The 17,206-nt window shown below is 50.8% G+C and overlaps 1 protein-coding gene across 2 annotated transcripts in view; it reads left to right on the top strand.

Moving 5' to 3' along the window:
* Nucleotides 1-17,206, top strand: part of STK11 (serine/threonine kinase 11) — a 131,864-nt gene that overhangs the window by 83,855 nt on the left and 30,803 nt on the right. Inside the window, exon 9 of one of the 2 annotated variants that reach the window (XM_078670861.1) lies at nucleotides 5,506-5,624. The exons of the other annotated variant lie outside the window; for it this stretch is intronic. Coding sequence (XP_078526987.1) covers nucleotides 5,506-5,624 — 119 coding nt within the window. The remainder of the gene's footprint in view (nucleotides 1-5,505; nucleotides 5,625-17,206) is intronic. 2 annotated transcript variants of the gene reach the window in all.

Raw genomic sequence — 17,206 nt, 5'->3', positions numbered from 1 at the left:
CTTCAAAGTTCATCTGTGCAACAAGGTCGTGTTGATCCGGACGGACAACATGACAGCCATGTACTACATCCAAAAGCAGGGAGGTACACACTCTCCACAGTTGTCTCATCTGGCTCAGAGCGTGTGGAAGTGGGCCATTCAGAGGAACATCTTCCTCATGGCGGAACACCTCCTGGGCAAGGACAATCAGATGGCGGATCTGCTCAGCAGGTACAGCCACAAAATGCACGAGTGGGAGATACATCCATCAGTACTCCATCCGTACTTTCAGCAGTGGGGTCATCCAGAGATAGACCTGTTTGCCACAAGGGAAAATGCCAAATGCCAAAGCTTTGCCGCCAGGTTCCCGCACCCACAGTCGCAGGGCAATGCGATATGGATGAACTGGTCAGGCAGATTTGCGTACGCTTTTCCCCCAGCGCCTCTCATACCGCTGGTGGCAAGAAAGCTAATGCAACACTCGATGACACTCATCCTGGTTGCTCCAACGTGGGCTCGCCAACCATGGTACACCACGTTTCTAGAACTCTCCGTGGTACTGCATCAAAGGCTGCACCTCACACCCAGGCTCTTGACGCAGAACCATGGCGACATTCGGCATCCAGATCCGCAACAGTTCAATCTGGCGATCTGGCTCCTGAAGTCTTAGTTTGGCTACCTTGACTTGCCTCCTGAATGCATGGATATCATACGGGAGGCAATAAAGCCCACCACTAGGGCCTGCTATGCAGCAAAATGGAAGCGGTTTGTCATTTACTGTACAGAACATCACATCAACCCGCTAGATGCATCCATTCCCAACATCATCTGTTATTTGTTACATCTTTACAAATGCAATCTAGCATATGCTTCCATTCGGATACACTTAGCCGCCATAGCAGCTTACCTCCAAAACAGGCAGCGTCTCTCTGTTTTTAGGGTGCCTGCCATTAAAGCATTCCTGGAAGGGCTGAAGCGGGTCATCCCTCCCAGGAACCCGCCAGCTCCTGTATGGAACCTCAATGTGGTCCTCACCAGATTGATGGGTCCCCCGTTTGAGCCTCTACATTCATGTGAGATTCAGTTCTCAACGTGGAAAGTGGCCTTTCTCATTGCCATTACGTCTCTACGGCGTGTCAGTGAGCTACAGGCGCTCACAGTATAAGAGCCATTCATTCAAATTCACTCAAACAGGGTGGTGCTGCGCACTAACCCTAAATTTCTTCCTAAAGTGGTTTCGCAGTTCCATGTCAATCAGACCATTGAACTGCCCGCGTTCTTTCAAAACCCTGAGACAGTAGCCGAAAGAATGCTCCACACTCTTGATGTCAAACGAGCGTTGATGTACTACATTGATTGGACCAAAGACTTTAGGAAAACACAACAACTCTTTGTTGCTTTTTCAGCCCAGCACAAAGGCAACCCCATTTCCAAAGCAGGGATAGCCAGGTGGATCGTTAAGTGTATTCAGATTTGCTATCAAAAGGCTAAGCGCACCTTAACGGTCCCCCCCCAGAGCCCACTCTACCCGCAAGTTGGGGGCCTCCATGGCGTTCCTGGGTAATAATCCTTTGGAAGATATTTGTAGAGCAGCCACATGGTCTACACCACACACATTTACTAAACATTACTGTGTAGACGTGCACTCCAAACAGCAGGCAGCTGTAGGACAGGCTGTTCTTAAAACACTTTTTCAGACTTCTGCAGCTGGCACAGGCGGCCGCCGCTAATGGAGGGACTGCTATGTATTCTATGCTATAGATATGAATTCAGCAGCCCACATGCCTCGAACTGAATATGCTACTTACCAGTATGCATCTGTTCTTGGCATGTAGGGCTGCTAACATTCATATCGCCCGCCCTCCTCCCCGGCGCCTGTAGCGGCTGCAGACTTTTTACACTTACTCTTAGCATGGCCATCGCTTACACTGTTACACTCCATCTTTGCCACAATGGCTAAAAACAATCTGAGGATGGAGTCGATGCCCATGCGCACTGTAGTCCAGGGGAGGAGCCACCTATCTCGTGATACTTTGAAGACTCTTCCAGGACAACAATGTGCAATCATCCGGACCCAACACTAGGCGGCGATCTATGCTATAGATATGAATGTCAGCAGCCCTACATGCCAAGAACAGATGCATACTGGTAAGTAGCATATTCATTCCATTAATGTAAACCGCATCGTCAGTGGAAGAATCGAAGTCTAACAGTCAAGAATATTGTGAGGCCGTAATGCACACGGACGAGAGACGCAAGAATAGGGAGGAAAGCCATTGAATTATGAGCGAACAGAGGAGGACATCAAAGCAGTGTGATCATGAGAAAGGGACTCAACCAAAGATGTGTGTAAAGCAATACCTTAAAATGACTTGGAACTGTGCTCTTAGAATATATACTGCAGATGAAGCTTGTAGAAGGTGCCAGATGGCAGGGTTTTCAAGGTCTGCTGTCCCAAGACAAAAACTGTACTTGCCGGATATGAAGCAGTGGTTACTCTCTTAAACCAGGGAACTGTACTAGGCAGCAGAGTATTCCGTATTTCAAGGAGTACGGTCCCTGATGGGATCTTTGTTTGGACGTTTTAAAGCAAACATCTGTGAGGGTGCTGTCTGTGGCCAGAATATAAACATGCTCCGTTTAAAAATGGGGGCTGGGAATTGGGAGATCAAGAACGCTCTCCCCGTGCCAGCGTACAAGTCATGAAGCACTCTCCTATGCCCAGACCTGTTCTAGCCATTTCTCCCACAATGGAATATATATCGTCAGACTGGGATTCCCTGATAAATTAAAATAGCAGTATACATTTTAAAATATACAACATATGATGAAATGTGGCCATATACCTTAAACAACATACTATGTTTAGTAACGCATCCACCTCATTTGACAGAACCCAAACTTCAGCCAATGAGGTGGAAGCTTTAAGCTCTCCTACTCCCCACTCCCCTTGGAGGCCGCCATAGCTCAGATTTCTCCTGCATATCGTTGCCGGAGCTCTGCTCTAACCTTCAAAGAACCTTAAATTGTACCCATTTTGGTCTGCCTTGGATTTGAACCAGCCCTATCTAAAGCACTACTGTACTGTGAGTGGTTTGAGTTGTTTTTAGGGATGATAGTTACAGTTTCTGGACCAGGGAGATCTTTGGTCTGATTAGCAACTATTACCAACCAACATGGCTGGTAAAGAGAAGAGATCTCTATTTAAAACCAGTTTACCTCGTGGCAGCAACAAGATGTAAACTGCTGGCCCACTCACTGTCTATGTATTGTCTTTATCCTAAACCTAAGTCGGCGGATTGCAACATCTGCCAGTCTTTCTCCACCAAGAAATGGAGGTTCCAGTATTTCTTATGAATAACGGGAACTCTCCTCCTTCTAAAGGAAATGCCCCCTCTTCAGGTGGTAGATTCCGTGAGCCGTGCCCAACCAAGCCCTTCTATGAAGACAACACACTAAAGGATACTTTTACAGTTCCCGGAGCATGATCTATTTCGTACAGCACTTATAGTCCCTTCTTTTGCTAACAAACCAGAGTCTAAGTGCTACAGAGACTCGCCTGTGAAAAAAAAATGAAATCTACCAAGGAAATCATGTCGTTGCCGACCGTTAATGTTCACGACAACACAGTCGACTGCACCATAGACACACATGGTCCCGTCCATGTCAACCATTCTGTTGATGATTGACACCGCTGATGGCGAAGAAGACTACAATACCATTGTCGACGACAATACTACCACTGTCGACAACGACCACCACCATACCGTCTATTATGTTGATTGAAAGGACCATATCGGTGACTGCATCACAGTTGGGATCTGCGAAGTCTGGAAAAAATATGGATATTTTTATCATCTTTTGAGGGTCACGGCTGCACCTTTATTGCAGTCAGACCTGGAAGAAGAGGCTAGTGATGTATATTGTACTGACTGCCTACAGCCCAACATAGTTTGTCAGATTGGTCTCAGATTTTTAAGGGGATGCGATGGACGATGGGGAGTGCTACAGTGAATGTTAGTCCACAGGTGCACAAGTCTGGAAGTACTAGCACGGATTTGAGCAAAACCACCTAATCATTATAGAGAACCAGATGTGGTCCAAGTGCCAATGCCCTTCTTATCAACATTGCAACAAATGGTGAATCCTTTTACTAAGTTGTTACTGCAACAACCATCTAATAATCCTGACATGGGCTTGCCTGTTGCTCCCATTCTCCCACCAATAGGAAAGTGCCCTTTTTGACATGGTCACACTCAATTTTGACTGGTATTTGTTGGGATTTTGACTGGAAGTGCACTGTGATCCTGCTAACCAGGTCTCCAGTGCCGGATCTCTTTTCCAAAACTTCACAATTGTACCCCAATTGGCAATACCTTCAGCACCCTCCAAGTCCCTAGTAAATGGTACCCCTGGTACCTAGAGCCTGAGTGTCAGAGGCGGCCTGGTGTATGATGTCACTTATGTAAGTGGACACCTTGAACCAGTCCATACAACCCATACGGTTATTTTAAGAGGTCTTAGACAACCTTAGAAAGTATAATTTGCTCAACCACGAAGAGGTCAAGCCCTGTCCGAACAGGGTATAGCTTATTGGCTTTCAGCGTGTATCGCTTGTTGTCATGCCAAAGCCAAGCCTCCTCTTCAGGGTAGAGTGAGGACGCATTCCACCAGGTGTGTGACTTCAACCGCAGCTCTGGGTGCCCTTGAAAGACCTCTGCAGTGTAGCAAGCATACGTTCCCGAAGCGTTAATGCCTAGACATGGACGCAGAAGCTGACACGCAAGTAGGACGCGATGTACTGAGAAATCCTTTTCATTAAAGGTGACTCAGCTTCCCGCTTTGTTCTACTCTTTAATGTGTACTGCTTGCTATTCTGGTTCAAGCATGCATATATAAAAAAAAAAAAACAGTGTTGGAGAAGAAATTCTTACCTGTAACTCCGGTTCTCCAACATTACTAACTTTTATTTATTCAGAAGCGACCCTCCCTCCTTCCCGGTCAGAGGCTCATTGTATATACTATTCTCACACTTGTACTTTGAAATCTGAGATATGGTGTTCTCTAGGGGGGGTAGGAATGCTCACACTTCCACCTCATTGGCTGAAGTCTGGGTTCTTTCAAATGAGGTGGATGTGTTACTAAATATACAGTGTTTCAGGCCTATGGCCTTTTTGCCTTCTATACTGTACGTTGTATGTTTTCGCTGTATACTGCTGTATACCAGGGATTCCCAGCCTGACGATTGGAAATGATTCAAGCGAGTGAATATATAAAAGGTGCCCATTTTTGAGAGCTGCAGTTATAGGTAAGTAACTGATTACTTGTGGTGCTGAGTTTTCAGGAACACTGTCCAAAGCTAGCTGAGTAGAAGGCAGTTGGGAAGTTGGGGTTTTCACGAAGCCCTCGTTACTTAATTTCACAGGACTCAATACTTTCCTTTTTGTGTAGTTCACAATCACCCATTCTAAAATTATACGGTTTTATGGACCGGCTTGTAATGCCTGTTTGTTCTTTGCTTCTTAGGTGATGAGGGATACCATACCTTTGGGGTATGGTCTAGAGGGAAAGCTGAGCACAGGGAGCAGCGGTCTGCAGAAGGAGGTCAGCTTCCAGAAGTCAGAGAGCAGGAAGCCGCCTTTGAGGCAGGTGCTGAGCAGAGGAGAGAGCTGCTGCGTGTGCAAGGGGCTCAGTCAGCAGGAGGGAAGCTGCAGGAGGCAGGTGCTGAGGAGAGGAGAGAGCAGCTGCATGTGCAAGGGGCTCAGACAGCAGGAGGGAAGCTGCAGGAGGCAGGTGCTGAGCAGAGTAGAGAGCTGGAGCCTGCACCTTCAGCTGGAGCTCCGCCCTCAGGGGACACACCGTGTGAGGCAGGCATGGGACAGAGGTCCTTACCAGCTTCAGTGTCCGTGCAGGAAGATCAGTCAGCAAGGGTCCGGCTGCAGGACACAGACGCTGAGCAGAGGAAGCAGCGAGCTCAGTCAGCAGGTCTCATCAGACCGCAGGAGACAGATGAGCAGCTGCGGTCTGTCCAGAGAGCTCACTCCATAGGGGCCAGACTGCAGGAGGCAGGTGAACTGCTGAGGTCTCTACAGAGAGCTCACTCTATAGGTGTCACAAAGCAGGAGACCGATGAACAGCTGCGGTCTGTCCAGAGAGCTCACTCCATTGGGGCCAGACTTCAGGAGGCAGATGAACTGCTGCTGTCTGTCCAGAGAGCTCATTCCATAGGGTCCAGACTGCAAGCGGCTGACACTGAGCAGATGAGGGAGCTGCTGTCTCTACAGGGAACTCAATCCATAGGGGCCAGACTGCTGGAGACAGATGCTGAGCAGATGAGGGAGCTGCTGTCTCTACAGGGAACTCAATCCATAGGGGCCAGACTGCTGGAGACAGATGCTGAGCAGAGGAGGGAGCTGCTGTCCGTACAGGGACCTCAATCCATAGGGGTCAGACTGCAGGAGGCAGATGCTGAGCAGAGGAGAGAGCTGCTGTCTCTACAGGGACCTCAATCCATAGGGGCCAGACTGCAGGAGGCAGATGCTGAGCAGAGGAGAGAGCTGCTGTCTCTACAGGGACCTCAATCCATAGGGGCCAGACTGCAGGAGACAGATGCTGAGCAGAGGAGGGAGCTGCTGTCCGTACAGGAAGCTCAATCCATAGGGGCCAAACTGCAGGTGGCTGACGCTGAGCATAGGGGGGAGCTGCTGTCCGTACAGGGAGCTCGGCCCACAGAAGACCTTCGTATGGAAGTACTTCATGATCTATTAACACAGCTGAGAGAGTTAGTGGCTATTCGTGGACATGAGCTTCAGTCATTGGACACCCAAGAGCCAGCCCCACCAACTGATGAAGCAGAATAGGAAAATGAAACTCGGCGACATAATGAAAAGCTAGACTTTTGATCAGACGAAAGATTCCCATCCCACCACCTTTTTAAATAGAACTGTGTTTGCGTTATATTCCGAATTTCATTTCTGTTCAAAACCAAAAGCGTCTCTCTCCCCATCCCTCCGCTCTCTCTATACCTAGTCTTCAAGACTCTAGTGTCCTTCTTTCCTCCGCTCTCTATATGCAGTCTTCAAGACTAGTGTTGTTCTCCACCCTCATCCCTCCGCTCTCTATACCTAGTCTTCAAGACTCTAGTGTCCTTCTCCATCCCTCCGCTCTCTATACCTAGTCTTCAAGAGCTGTGTCCTCCTCCCTCCCCTTCCTTCTGGTAGCTCTGTGCCTTGTGTTAAAGACTTTAGTTTCCTTCTCCCTCCACTCTCTGTACCTAGTCTTCGAAACTCTAGTTTTCTTCTCTAGCCCTCATTCCTCCGTTCTCTGGACCTCCTCTTCAAGACTCTGACTTTCACTTGCATTGCATAAGTTGCTTGTGAAATAGAACAAAGCATGTGAGAACGGAGAACTTGCCTACCCTTTGTCTTGAGCAAACACCATAGTATCTTTGAAGTTTCTTTTGGTTTTTCATGAGTCCTCCACATTCCTTGGGCCGCTTTTTCTGTGCCCACAAGTTTAGTTTTCAGGCACAGTGATGGGTTCCACGCCCAGCATCTTTGGTGATGCCTTTTCCGGTCTTCCCAAGGCATCTTCAAATCATTGGATGTAATTTATTTTGTCTGTCTCTAGCAAAGTGGCGATTCTGATTTCAGTTTTTTCTCTGAGTCACCATGGTTTGTCTATGGAGCTTGTTCTAAAGACTGGGGGCTGCTGCTTCTGGGTGCTGCAGACATTGTGTTTTCTCCGCTCCTTGTTCCTTCAAGAGGCGGACTACTAGATCTTGAACGAGCTCCTTCTCTGAGGTTCCTCCTCTCATTCGACCTTTGTCCTGAACTGGATTCTCAGTGCGTTCACCAAGCACAGGACCTGAGTAGCAGCAAACATCCTGTTGTGGAGGTACTTATCTCCTCTTACTCAAACTGTCTTGTAATAAACTGGCCCAGTTTTACTGGCAGGCAATGCTCAAGTTAAGTTCTAACATTGAATACTGCTTTAAATGACTTCTCGTTTGAGGTTGGAGGGACAGATGGCTGTAGTTGAGCTTTCATTCGGTGATGAATAAGATGCTAAGTAATCACTTGTGTAATGCCCCCTCTACCCCAGACTAAGCCCAATCTCCTATCTCTTTACCTCTCCTGGAAGGAAGGTGTTCAATCTCAGGGCCCCAGCAGCCATTGGGTGGCAGTGTCTGGAGGGATGAACTCTACCCCATGCTCTTACCTAGAGTGGCTTTGGCTCTCCCTGTCCTGGTAGTAAAGGTCTTGCCGCAGTGAGTGCATGTACTTTGGCTGAGATGCTCAATCCAAGCCACCTTGGTTCATGAGTTGAAGAGCGCCTTGTCTGATGTTGGCGACACTTCAGGCAGTCCATTGGTGCTCTCGGCTCTGTCTGTCGCCTTTGGTTCGATGGCAGCACTTTAAGTGACTACGAATGTGGTTGTGGCCCTCTGCGGTAGTTTAAAGGGGGCTAAGCTTTGGTGATAGGGGCACGCTACATGTAATGGCTTTAAACCTTTGGTCTAAAGTAGTTCCTCCCGCCCCACTGCCGTTTTCAGAGCGGTCTGTGTTCACAGCTTCACGTACCCTGAATGAGGGTCCGATTATTATATCCGAGCACATCAGCAAAACATGTACATGTGTGTAGATGATGCGCCCAGCTCGCACTGCACGGGGAGCCTGGATCCGTGGGTGGAGGTACATAAATGATCAGATAGATTGTGCTTGGTGTCTGTATCCGTGCAGAAAAGGTGCTGGTGATGGATGCAGGAAATCGTGGGCCGGCGTCTGCAAGGGGTCGATTGTGTCCTGTTCAGGGATAGTGTGATACTCCTGTGTTTGCTAGTACGTATCATAACCTCAAATGTGCCTTTTGCTATTTGTCTGCAGTAAACTGTGGCAAGATAACTGAACTCGGGTGTGTGCATAGTTGTGCTGGCCATTCTAGTTGTTGTGGGCTAGAGAGCATTTTAGAGAAACATGGGTGTGCACGAGTAACCACTCGGTGATCCAGGTGGCCCAGATTGAAGAACCTCTTATTTTCAGTCTTAGACCAGTTGGATTCCCTTTGCTCTGCTCTTCTCACTTTCCATTGCTTTTGCTCCGCTCTTATTCCATCACATTCCCTTCATCTCTGTCCCTCTGTATTCCCCTTTCCGTGCTCCTGTCCCTTTGTGTTCCTATACCAGTGCTTGGCTCCCTCTGTATTCCCTTTTCTGTGCTCCTGTCCCTTTGTATACCCTTTCCTGTGCTTGGATCCCTTTGTGTTCCCATTCCTGTGATTTGATCCCTTTCTATTCCCTTTTCTGTGCTGCTCCTGTCCCTTTCTATTCCCTTTCCTGTGCTCCTGCCCATTTTGCACTGCCTTTTCAATGCGGATCTCATTTTACATTCCCTTTCCTGCGTCTTATCCTGTGGCATTTCCTTTGTTGTGCTGTTATCCTGGGTATCCTCTTTGCTGTGCTCGTTTCCCTTAGCATTTGCTTAGCTGTGGTTGAACCTTGTTACAGTCTCTTTACAAGGTTCCTATACCATTGCTTTCCCTTTGCTACACTTCATCCCCTTTGCTATGTATTTATCCCCTTGCATTTGCATTGTTTTTTTAATCTCTTCTTGCATTATGCTTGCAATGTTCCAGTCTCGCGTGTGACTACTGTGCTGTAAGCAGCCCAAACCCTGGGCTGGTTTGAGTTCAGTTGCATTAAACTGTTGGAGTCCTTGCCAGTGCATGACCTAGTCTGTGAGGAGTGGGTGGGCTCACAAGGGCTCAGAGGTGTTGAGCAGAGAGTGCTGTGCAGGATGGAGTGGGGTGGGCTCATAAGGGCTCTGAGGTGTTGAGCAGGGAGTGCTGTGCAGGATGGAGTGGGTGGGCTCACGAGGGCTCTGAGGTGTTGAGAAGGGAGTGCTGCGCAGGATGGAGTGGGGTGGGCTCACGAGGGCTCAGGTGTTGAGAAGTGAGTGCTGTGCAGGATGGAGTGGGTGGGCTCACGAGGGCTCTGAGGTGTTGAGAAGGGAGTGCTGTGCAGGATGGAGGGGGTGGGCTCATGAGGGCTCAGGTGTTGAGAAGTGAGTGCTGTGCAGGATGGAGTGGGTGGGCTCACGAGGGCTCTGAGGTGTTGAGAAGGGAGTGCTGTGCAGGATGGAGTGGGGTGGGCTCACGAGGGCTCAGGTGTTGAGAAGTGAGTGCTGTGCAGGTTGGAGGGGGTGGGCTCATGAGGGCTCACAGGTGTTGAGGTGAGTGCTGTGCAGGTTGGAGGGGGTGGGCTCTGAGGTGTTGAGAAGAGTGCTGTGCAGGATGGAGTGGGGTGGGCTCACGAGGGCTCAGGTGTTGAGAAGTGAGTGCTGTGCAGGATGGAGGGGGTGGGCTCACGAGGGCTCTGAGGTGTTGAGCAGGGAGTGCTGTGCAGGATGGAGGGGGTGGGCTCGCGAGGGCTCAGAGGTGTTGAGAAGTGAGTGCTGTGCAGGATGGAGGGGGTGGGCTCATGAGGGATCTGAGGTGTGGAGAAGGGAGTGCTGTGCAGGATGGAGTGGGGTGGGCTCATGAGGGATCTGAGGTGTGGAGAAGGGAGTGCTGTGCAGGATGGAGTGGGTGGGCTCACGAGGGCTCAGAGGTGTTGAGCAGTGAGTGCTGTGCAGGATGGAGGGGGTGGGCTCACGAGGGTTCTGAGGTGTTGAGAAGTGAGTGCTGTGCAGGATGGAGTGGGTGGGCTCACGTGGGCTCAGATGTGTTGAGCAGTGAGTGCTGTGCAGGATGGAGTGGGTGGGCTCACGAGGGTTCTGAGGTGTTCAGAAGTGAGTGCTGTGCAGGATGGAGTGGGTGGGCTCATGAGGGCTCAGGTGTTGAGAAGTGAGTGCTGTGCAGGATGGAGTGGGGTGGGCTCATGAGGGCTCTGACGTGTGGAGCAGTGAGTGCTGTGCAGGATGGAGTGGGGTGGGCTCTGACGTGTTGAGAAGTGAGTGCTGTGCAGGATGGAGTGGGGTGGGCTCTGAGGTGTTGAGAAGGGAGTGCTGTGCAGGATGGAGGGGGTGGGCTCACGAGGGCTCAGAGGTGTTGAGAAGTGAGTGCTGTGCAGGATGGAGTGGGGTGGGCTCTGAGGTGTTGAGCAGTGAGTGCTGTGCAGGATGGAGGGGGTGGGCTCTGAGGTGTTGAGCAGTGAGTGCTGTGCAGGATGGAGTGGGGTGGGCTCCTGAGGGCTCAGAGGTGTTGATCAGTGAGTGCTGTGCAGGATGGAGGGGGTGGGCTCACGAGGGCTCGGAGGTGTTGAGAAGTGAGTGCTGTGCAGGATGGAGGGGGTGGGCTCACGAGGGCTCAGAGGTGTTGAGCAGTGAGTGCTGTGCAGGATGGAGGGGGTGGGCTCATGAGGGCTCAGGTGTTGAGAAGTGAGTGCTGTGCAGGATGGAGGGGGTGGGCTCACAAGGGCTCAGGTGTTGAGAAGTGAGTGCTGTGCAGGATGGAGGGGGTGGGCTCACAAGGGCTCAGGTGTTGAGAAGTGAGTGCTGTGCAGGATGGAGGGGGTGGGCTCATGAGGGCTCAGAGGTGTTGAAAATGGAGTGCTGTGCAGGATGGAAGGGGTGGGCTCACAAGGGCTCAGGTGTTGAGAAGGGAGTGCTGTGCAGGATGGAGTGGGGTCATGAGGGCTCAGAGGTGTTCAGAAGTGAATGCTGTGCAGGATGGAGGGGGGTGGGCTCCGAGGTGTTCAGCAGTGAATGCTGTGCAGGATGGAGTGGGGTGGGCTCCGAGGTGTTCAGCAGTGAGTGCTGTGCAGGATGGAGGGGGTGGGCTCTGAGGTGTTGAGAAGTGAGTGCTGTGCAGGATGGAGTGGGGTGGGCTCATGAGGGCTCAGAGGTGTTGAGAAGTGAGTGCTGTGCAGGATGGAGGGGGTGGGCTCACAGGTGTTGAGGTGAGTGCTGTGCAGGATGGAGGGGGTGGGCTCATGAGGGCTCTGAGGTGTTGAGAAGTGAGTGCTGTGCAGGATGGAGGGGGTGGGCTCATGAGGGCTCAGGTGTTGAGAAGTGAGTGCTGTGCAGGATGGAGTGGGGTCATGAGGGCTCAGAGGTGTTCAGAAGTGAATGCTGTGCAGGATGGAGGGGGGTGGGCTCAGAGGTGTTGAGCAGTAAGTGCTGTGCAGGATGGAGGGGGGTGGGCTCAGAGGTGTTGAGCAGTGAGTGCTGTGCAGGATGGAGTGGGGGTGGGCTCATGAGGGCTCATGTGTTGAGAAGTGAGTGCTGTGCAGGATGGAGGGGGTGGGCGCTGTGTTCTCATTGCTCGTGGGAAGAGGGGATGAGTCACCCGTGCAGGCCGGCATTGGATTCCTAATGAACCCGTTCCATCTTTCCTGGCGGGAGCAAGGCAGCCCTCCAGAATTCAGAGCAGACAGCTGGCCCACGGTCTGTGCTGTGTCGGAAGGAAATCTGCCTTCTGCCTTCTGTCTGCTGTCGCTCCTCCAGAGATGGGGAGACGGAGCAGGTGTTTGGGGGGGGGAGACAGGCTTGTGAAGCTCCCCGCAGGGCTCTCCCTCTCCGTCGTCTCATGGACATTAAAGTCACTGGGTCTCCTCCTGTGTTTTCTGTGTCAGTTTGTAAGCTCATACCGTCAGTCCACCTATTATACATTGGAATAATCGTTCGGAAATTGGACCGGGGCTCCCCTTACATGCCATCTAAGCTTCAAAGGTGGTAGGGAGAGATTTTGGCCCCATTTTTCTGATGGATACATCTGCCAGTGGATTCCTCACCTTGTGAATATCCCCCTGCGTCAGCAACATTCAGAAATTCTTTTTGTAGCTTTGCGCCGACGAAGTCACAGAAGCACGGCATCGCGCGCGGCTCCGCTGACGTCACCGACTCCATAATAGGCCCACGTCGGCGTGATAACATCAGTTCCCTTTTTTCCGCGTCGGCGACACGAACGGTTTTCGAGGGATCCTCTGTAGCTGTTGGTAACTTTGTTACTGTTGTTATCTGTCTGGTGTATTCTTGCTTCTTTGTCACTTGTCTAAGATGTCTACTAAGAAGACCGGCTTCAAGCCGTGCGGGGAGTGCGGAAAGATGATGTAGATTACGTACCCACATGAAGACTGTATTTGGTGCCTGAGTTCGGACCATGATGTGCAGGGGTGTTCTTCCTGCAAGAAGATGAACCCGAACGCCCTTCGTGAGAGAGAGGCGAAACTTCTGGTGGCCAAATTAAAAGGTAAAAAGTAAAGGAAGACTTCGAGGTCGCGGTCGAGGCGGAAGAGATCGAGGTCCCGCACGGCGTCTCCTTCGAAGTTGTCATCGGGATATGCCTCTAGATCAGAAAAAAAGAAGCATAAGAAGAAAAGACATGGATCTTGTCATCCTTCTGGAAAAGACTCTGATTCGAGACCGAAGTCGCCTAGGAGAAGACATAGAAAAGATTAAGTATCTCCTTCACCAGAGATTCTGGATCTGGAAGGTGAAGCCACGCCCTTGGAGTCACCGGAGCATTCACCGGCTCCGGTATCGAATCCTTCTCCGGCGCCGTCTCCGGCTCGAGAGGAAGAAAAGGCTCCTTTACCATAGGGGTTGATGACTCCGGTTCATCCACCTGTAGAAGAGGAGGCGAATCCGGAGCCTCCACTTGAGGATCCTGTGGGTCCTTACCCGCCATTTCCAGCTCCAGGGCAAGACCCTACACAGTTTTTGAACCCGATGTATGGCATCTACTCAAGAGCTTTGTACCCCTCTGGTGCACAGTCAGGTCCCATGGTTCCATTGGCATATAATCTGCGAGTTCCCCAATCATATGCTCGAGCTTCATTTATGCTATTTATGCCGGCGCCGACTCCGCCTTGGCATTTCTCGGTGCCGCCGAGGTCTTCGCCAATACCGTCGTCACCGGCGCCAGTGCGACCTCGAACATCGGCCTGTGCTCCCGGATCCGATCTCGACTCCGGCTCAGTCGGAGTCTATCGCGGATCCGACGACGCCGCTCTTGAAGGAGTGATCGAGGCGTGAAGCTCAGTGCCTTGTTGAAGAGCAAAGGTATAAAGAGGCTGAAGCTGAAGTCGAAGAAGGTGAGCTTCAAGAGGATTATTTTGATGACTTGAGGGAGGCTAGCGGTTTGGAGCTTTCGCCTGATTGGGAGCTATCTTCTGTTTCAGATGCCCCTTCAAAAGACGTTGCACCATACCATGTGGTCATCAAGAAGGCTGCAGATCTTTTGAATTTAAGCCTTCATACTGCTGAATTCAAATGTAATCTTTTGACAGAAGTCCTCTATTCCCCGTCTTCTGTTGTGGAACCATTACTTCCTTTTAATGAGGCTTTGACAGAACCTATATTGGAGGTTTGGAACAGGCCTCTCGCAGCTCCTGCAGTTGCTAAGGGGGTTGCGAGGACCCAGATTTTTTATCATCACACCCTTTGCCGGAAAGTTTGGTGATACAGGCAGCCTGTTCAAAGAAGTCTGTTGGTGCTTTCCCTCATGTGCCTGGAGACAAGGAGTCTAAGAAACCAGATCAAACTGCAAAGAAAATATTCTCCTCGGCGAGTATGGCTCTTAAGTCAACTAATGCCACATGCCATTTGGGGAGATTCATACGTACATTAATGGACTCTGTAAAGGAGTTGGCTCCTAAGATTCTGGAGGAGGACAGAAAGGATTTTAATGAGGTGTTAGCTGACACACAAGCTGTTGCGCGTCGATTTATTCAAAGCGGACTTGACACTGCTGACTCAGTAGCTAGTGTTATGGGGACTTCTATTGCCTCTAGAAGAGCAGCCTGGTTCAAGTCATCAGACTTTTCTGCGGACGTTCAAGCAGCCTTATTTGCCGTTTCATGGTTCTGTTTTTTTCACAAAAAGGCTGATGCAGCTTTAGAAAGATTTAAGGACAGTAAGGCTACTGCCAGATCTTTGGGGTTGCAGACCAGGGGCACTGCGAATAAAAGATATAGGGGTTTTGGACGTTCCTCCTTTCGACCCTACCATCAAACTCAACAGCAGCAGCAAATGCAAAATCCGCGGTATAAATCCTACAGGGGCAAGCAAGTCTCCTCCTCTTCCTCTTCCCACCCCCCTCCATCATCAGCAAAGCAGCCCTAGATCCGCCATTCCGGATCATGCGGGTCCTGTAGGGGGTCAGCTTAACTATTTTCTACGGGATTGGTAATCGGTCACATCGGACCTTTGGGTTCTCAATCTCGTGGATAATGGGTATGCACTTCCCTTCCGGGAGTTCCCTCCGAATTATCCTCCTTGCCAGGGTTTTTGTTCGGAGGACCACCTGCTTCTCTTGCAGGAGGAAGTCCTAACACTACTGAAAAAAGGTGCGAAAGAGGTGGTTCCAGAGCAGGGAAGGGGTCAGGGATGCTACTCCTGTTATTTCCTGATCTCCAAGAAGAATGGCAGACTTCGTCCAATCCTGGATCTCAGGATCTTGAACCTTTTTCTGAAGCAGGAGAAGTTCAAGATGCTCACCCTTGCGCAGGTTCTTCAAGCGCTGCTGGAAGAAGACTGGATGGTGTTGATCGACTTGCAGGATGCATATTTTCACATCCCTATCCTGAAGTTGCACAGGAAGTATCTCCGTTTCACGGTGGGTTCGCAACATTACTAGTTTGCGGTCCTTCGCTTTGATCTTACTACTGCGCCTCGAGTCTTCACCAAGGTGATGGCTGTGGTGGCGGCACATCTCAGAAGGTCAGGGATACCAGCGTTCCCTTATCTGGACGATTGGCGGATCAAAGCAGAATCTCCAGAGAGAGTGCTCCATCACCTGCAAGTCACAACTCAGTTGTTGCACAGGTTGGGTTTTTCGATAAATGTACCCAAGTCTCACCTGGTGCCCTCCCAGCGCAACCTGTTCATAGGTGCTGTACTGGACACAACTGTATGTCATGCATTCCCTCCTCCTCATAGGATTCTCGACATACAGGAGATGATTCCTTTATTTTACAGTGGAGCGGTCGTTCCAGTCCTGAAGGTCCTTCGTCTGCTCGGTCTGATGGCTTCATGCATTCTGTTGGTCAACCATGCACGCTGGCACATGAGGGCACTCCAGTGGGGCCTCCGCAGGCAGTGGTATCAACACAACGGAGATCTCAGGGAGTCAGTGAGGATCTCCAGAGAAACTGCAGTGGATCTGTCTTGGTGGGACGTGGAGGGCAATCTGACTCAGGGGAAGCCCTTCCACCTACCTCCATATGTGGCCACAGTGATAACGGATGCATCCACTCTAGGGTGGGGTGCTCATCTGGGGGATCTGGAGATCAAGGGTCTTTGGTCTCCAGAGGAAAGGTTGCTTCACATCAACCTTCTAGAGTTGCGGGCGATACGTCTGGCGCTCAAGGCCTTCCTCCCTTCCCTTCTCGGTCAGTCGGTTCAAGTCCTGACGGACAACACGACTGCGATGTGGTATGTCAACAAGCAGGGAGGAGTGGGGTCGCAGTGTCTCTGCAGAGATGCTCTGCGTCTCTGGTCCTGGGTTCAGGACCATCAGATTTGTCTGATGGCAAATCGTGGCCGGAGTTCTGAACGTACGTGCAGACAGTCTCAGTCTGCAGTTCTCGGCCGACCACGAGTGGAGGCTTCATCCAGAGGTAGTTCGTCACGTCTTCTGGACGTGGGGAACTCCTTGGGTGGCACTGTTTGCCACTCACGAGAATGCTCACTGCCCGTCATTCTGCAGTCTCCAGTATCCGATGCAGGAAGCTTTGGGGGACGCGTATCAGTTGAGTTGGGATTCGCAACTCCTTTAAGCGTTTCCTCCGATACCCTTGATTCCTCGGGTTCTGATGAAGATTCGCCAAGACCGGGCCCAAGTCATATTGGTCGCCCCGGACTGGCCAAGAAGGGTATGGTACACAGATCTTCTCCACGTCTCCTCGTGCCCGCCGCTCCGTCTCCCCCTCAGGGCGATCTCCTCTCTCAGATGGAGGGGCAGGTTCTACACCCCCACCTCCAGACCTTACACCTTTGTGCCTGGAGATTGAACGGAGCAACCTGAGTTCCTTTTCTCTCCCACACGATGTGGTGGATGTCATTTTATCGGCCAGGCGTGACTCCACCAAGTCTATTTACTCTTATAGGTGGTCTAAGTTTGTTTCTTGGTGTGGAGAGAAAACCATCGATCCTTTGAGGGCTTGTTTATCTGACATACTTCAGTTTGCGCTTTCTCTGGCTCAGCAAGGGTTTGCTGTAGCTACAGACAAAGGTTATTTATCGGCATCGTCTGCATTTCTGTTTGCCGGATCAGCCGTCTTTGTTTA

Source organism: Lissotriton helveticus, chromosome 12 (assembly GCF_964261635.1).
Source record: "Lissotriton helveticus chromosome 12, aLisHel1.1, whole genome shotgun sequence".
NCBI classification, from domain to species: domain Eukaryota; kingdom Metazoa; phylum Chordata; class Amphibia; order Caudata; family Salamandridae; genus Lissotriton; species Lissotriton helveticus.
The sequence above is the reverse complement of the archived record's forward strand: the minus strand, read 5'-3'. Positions and strand labels throughout refer to the sequence as shown.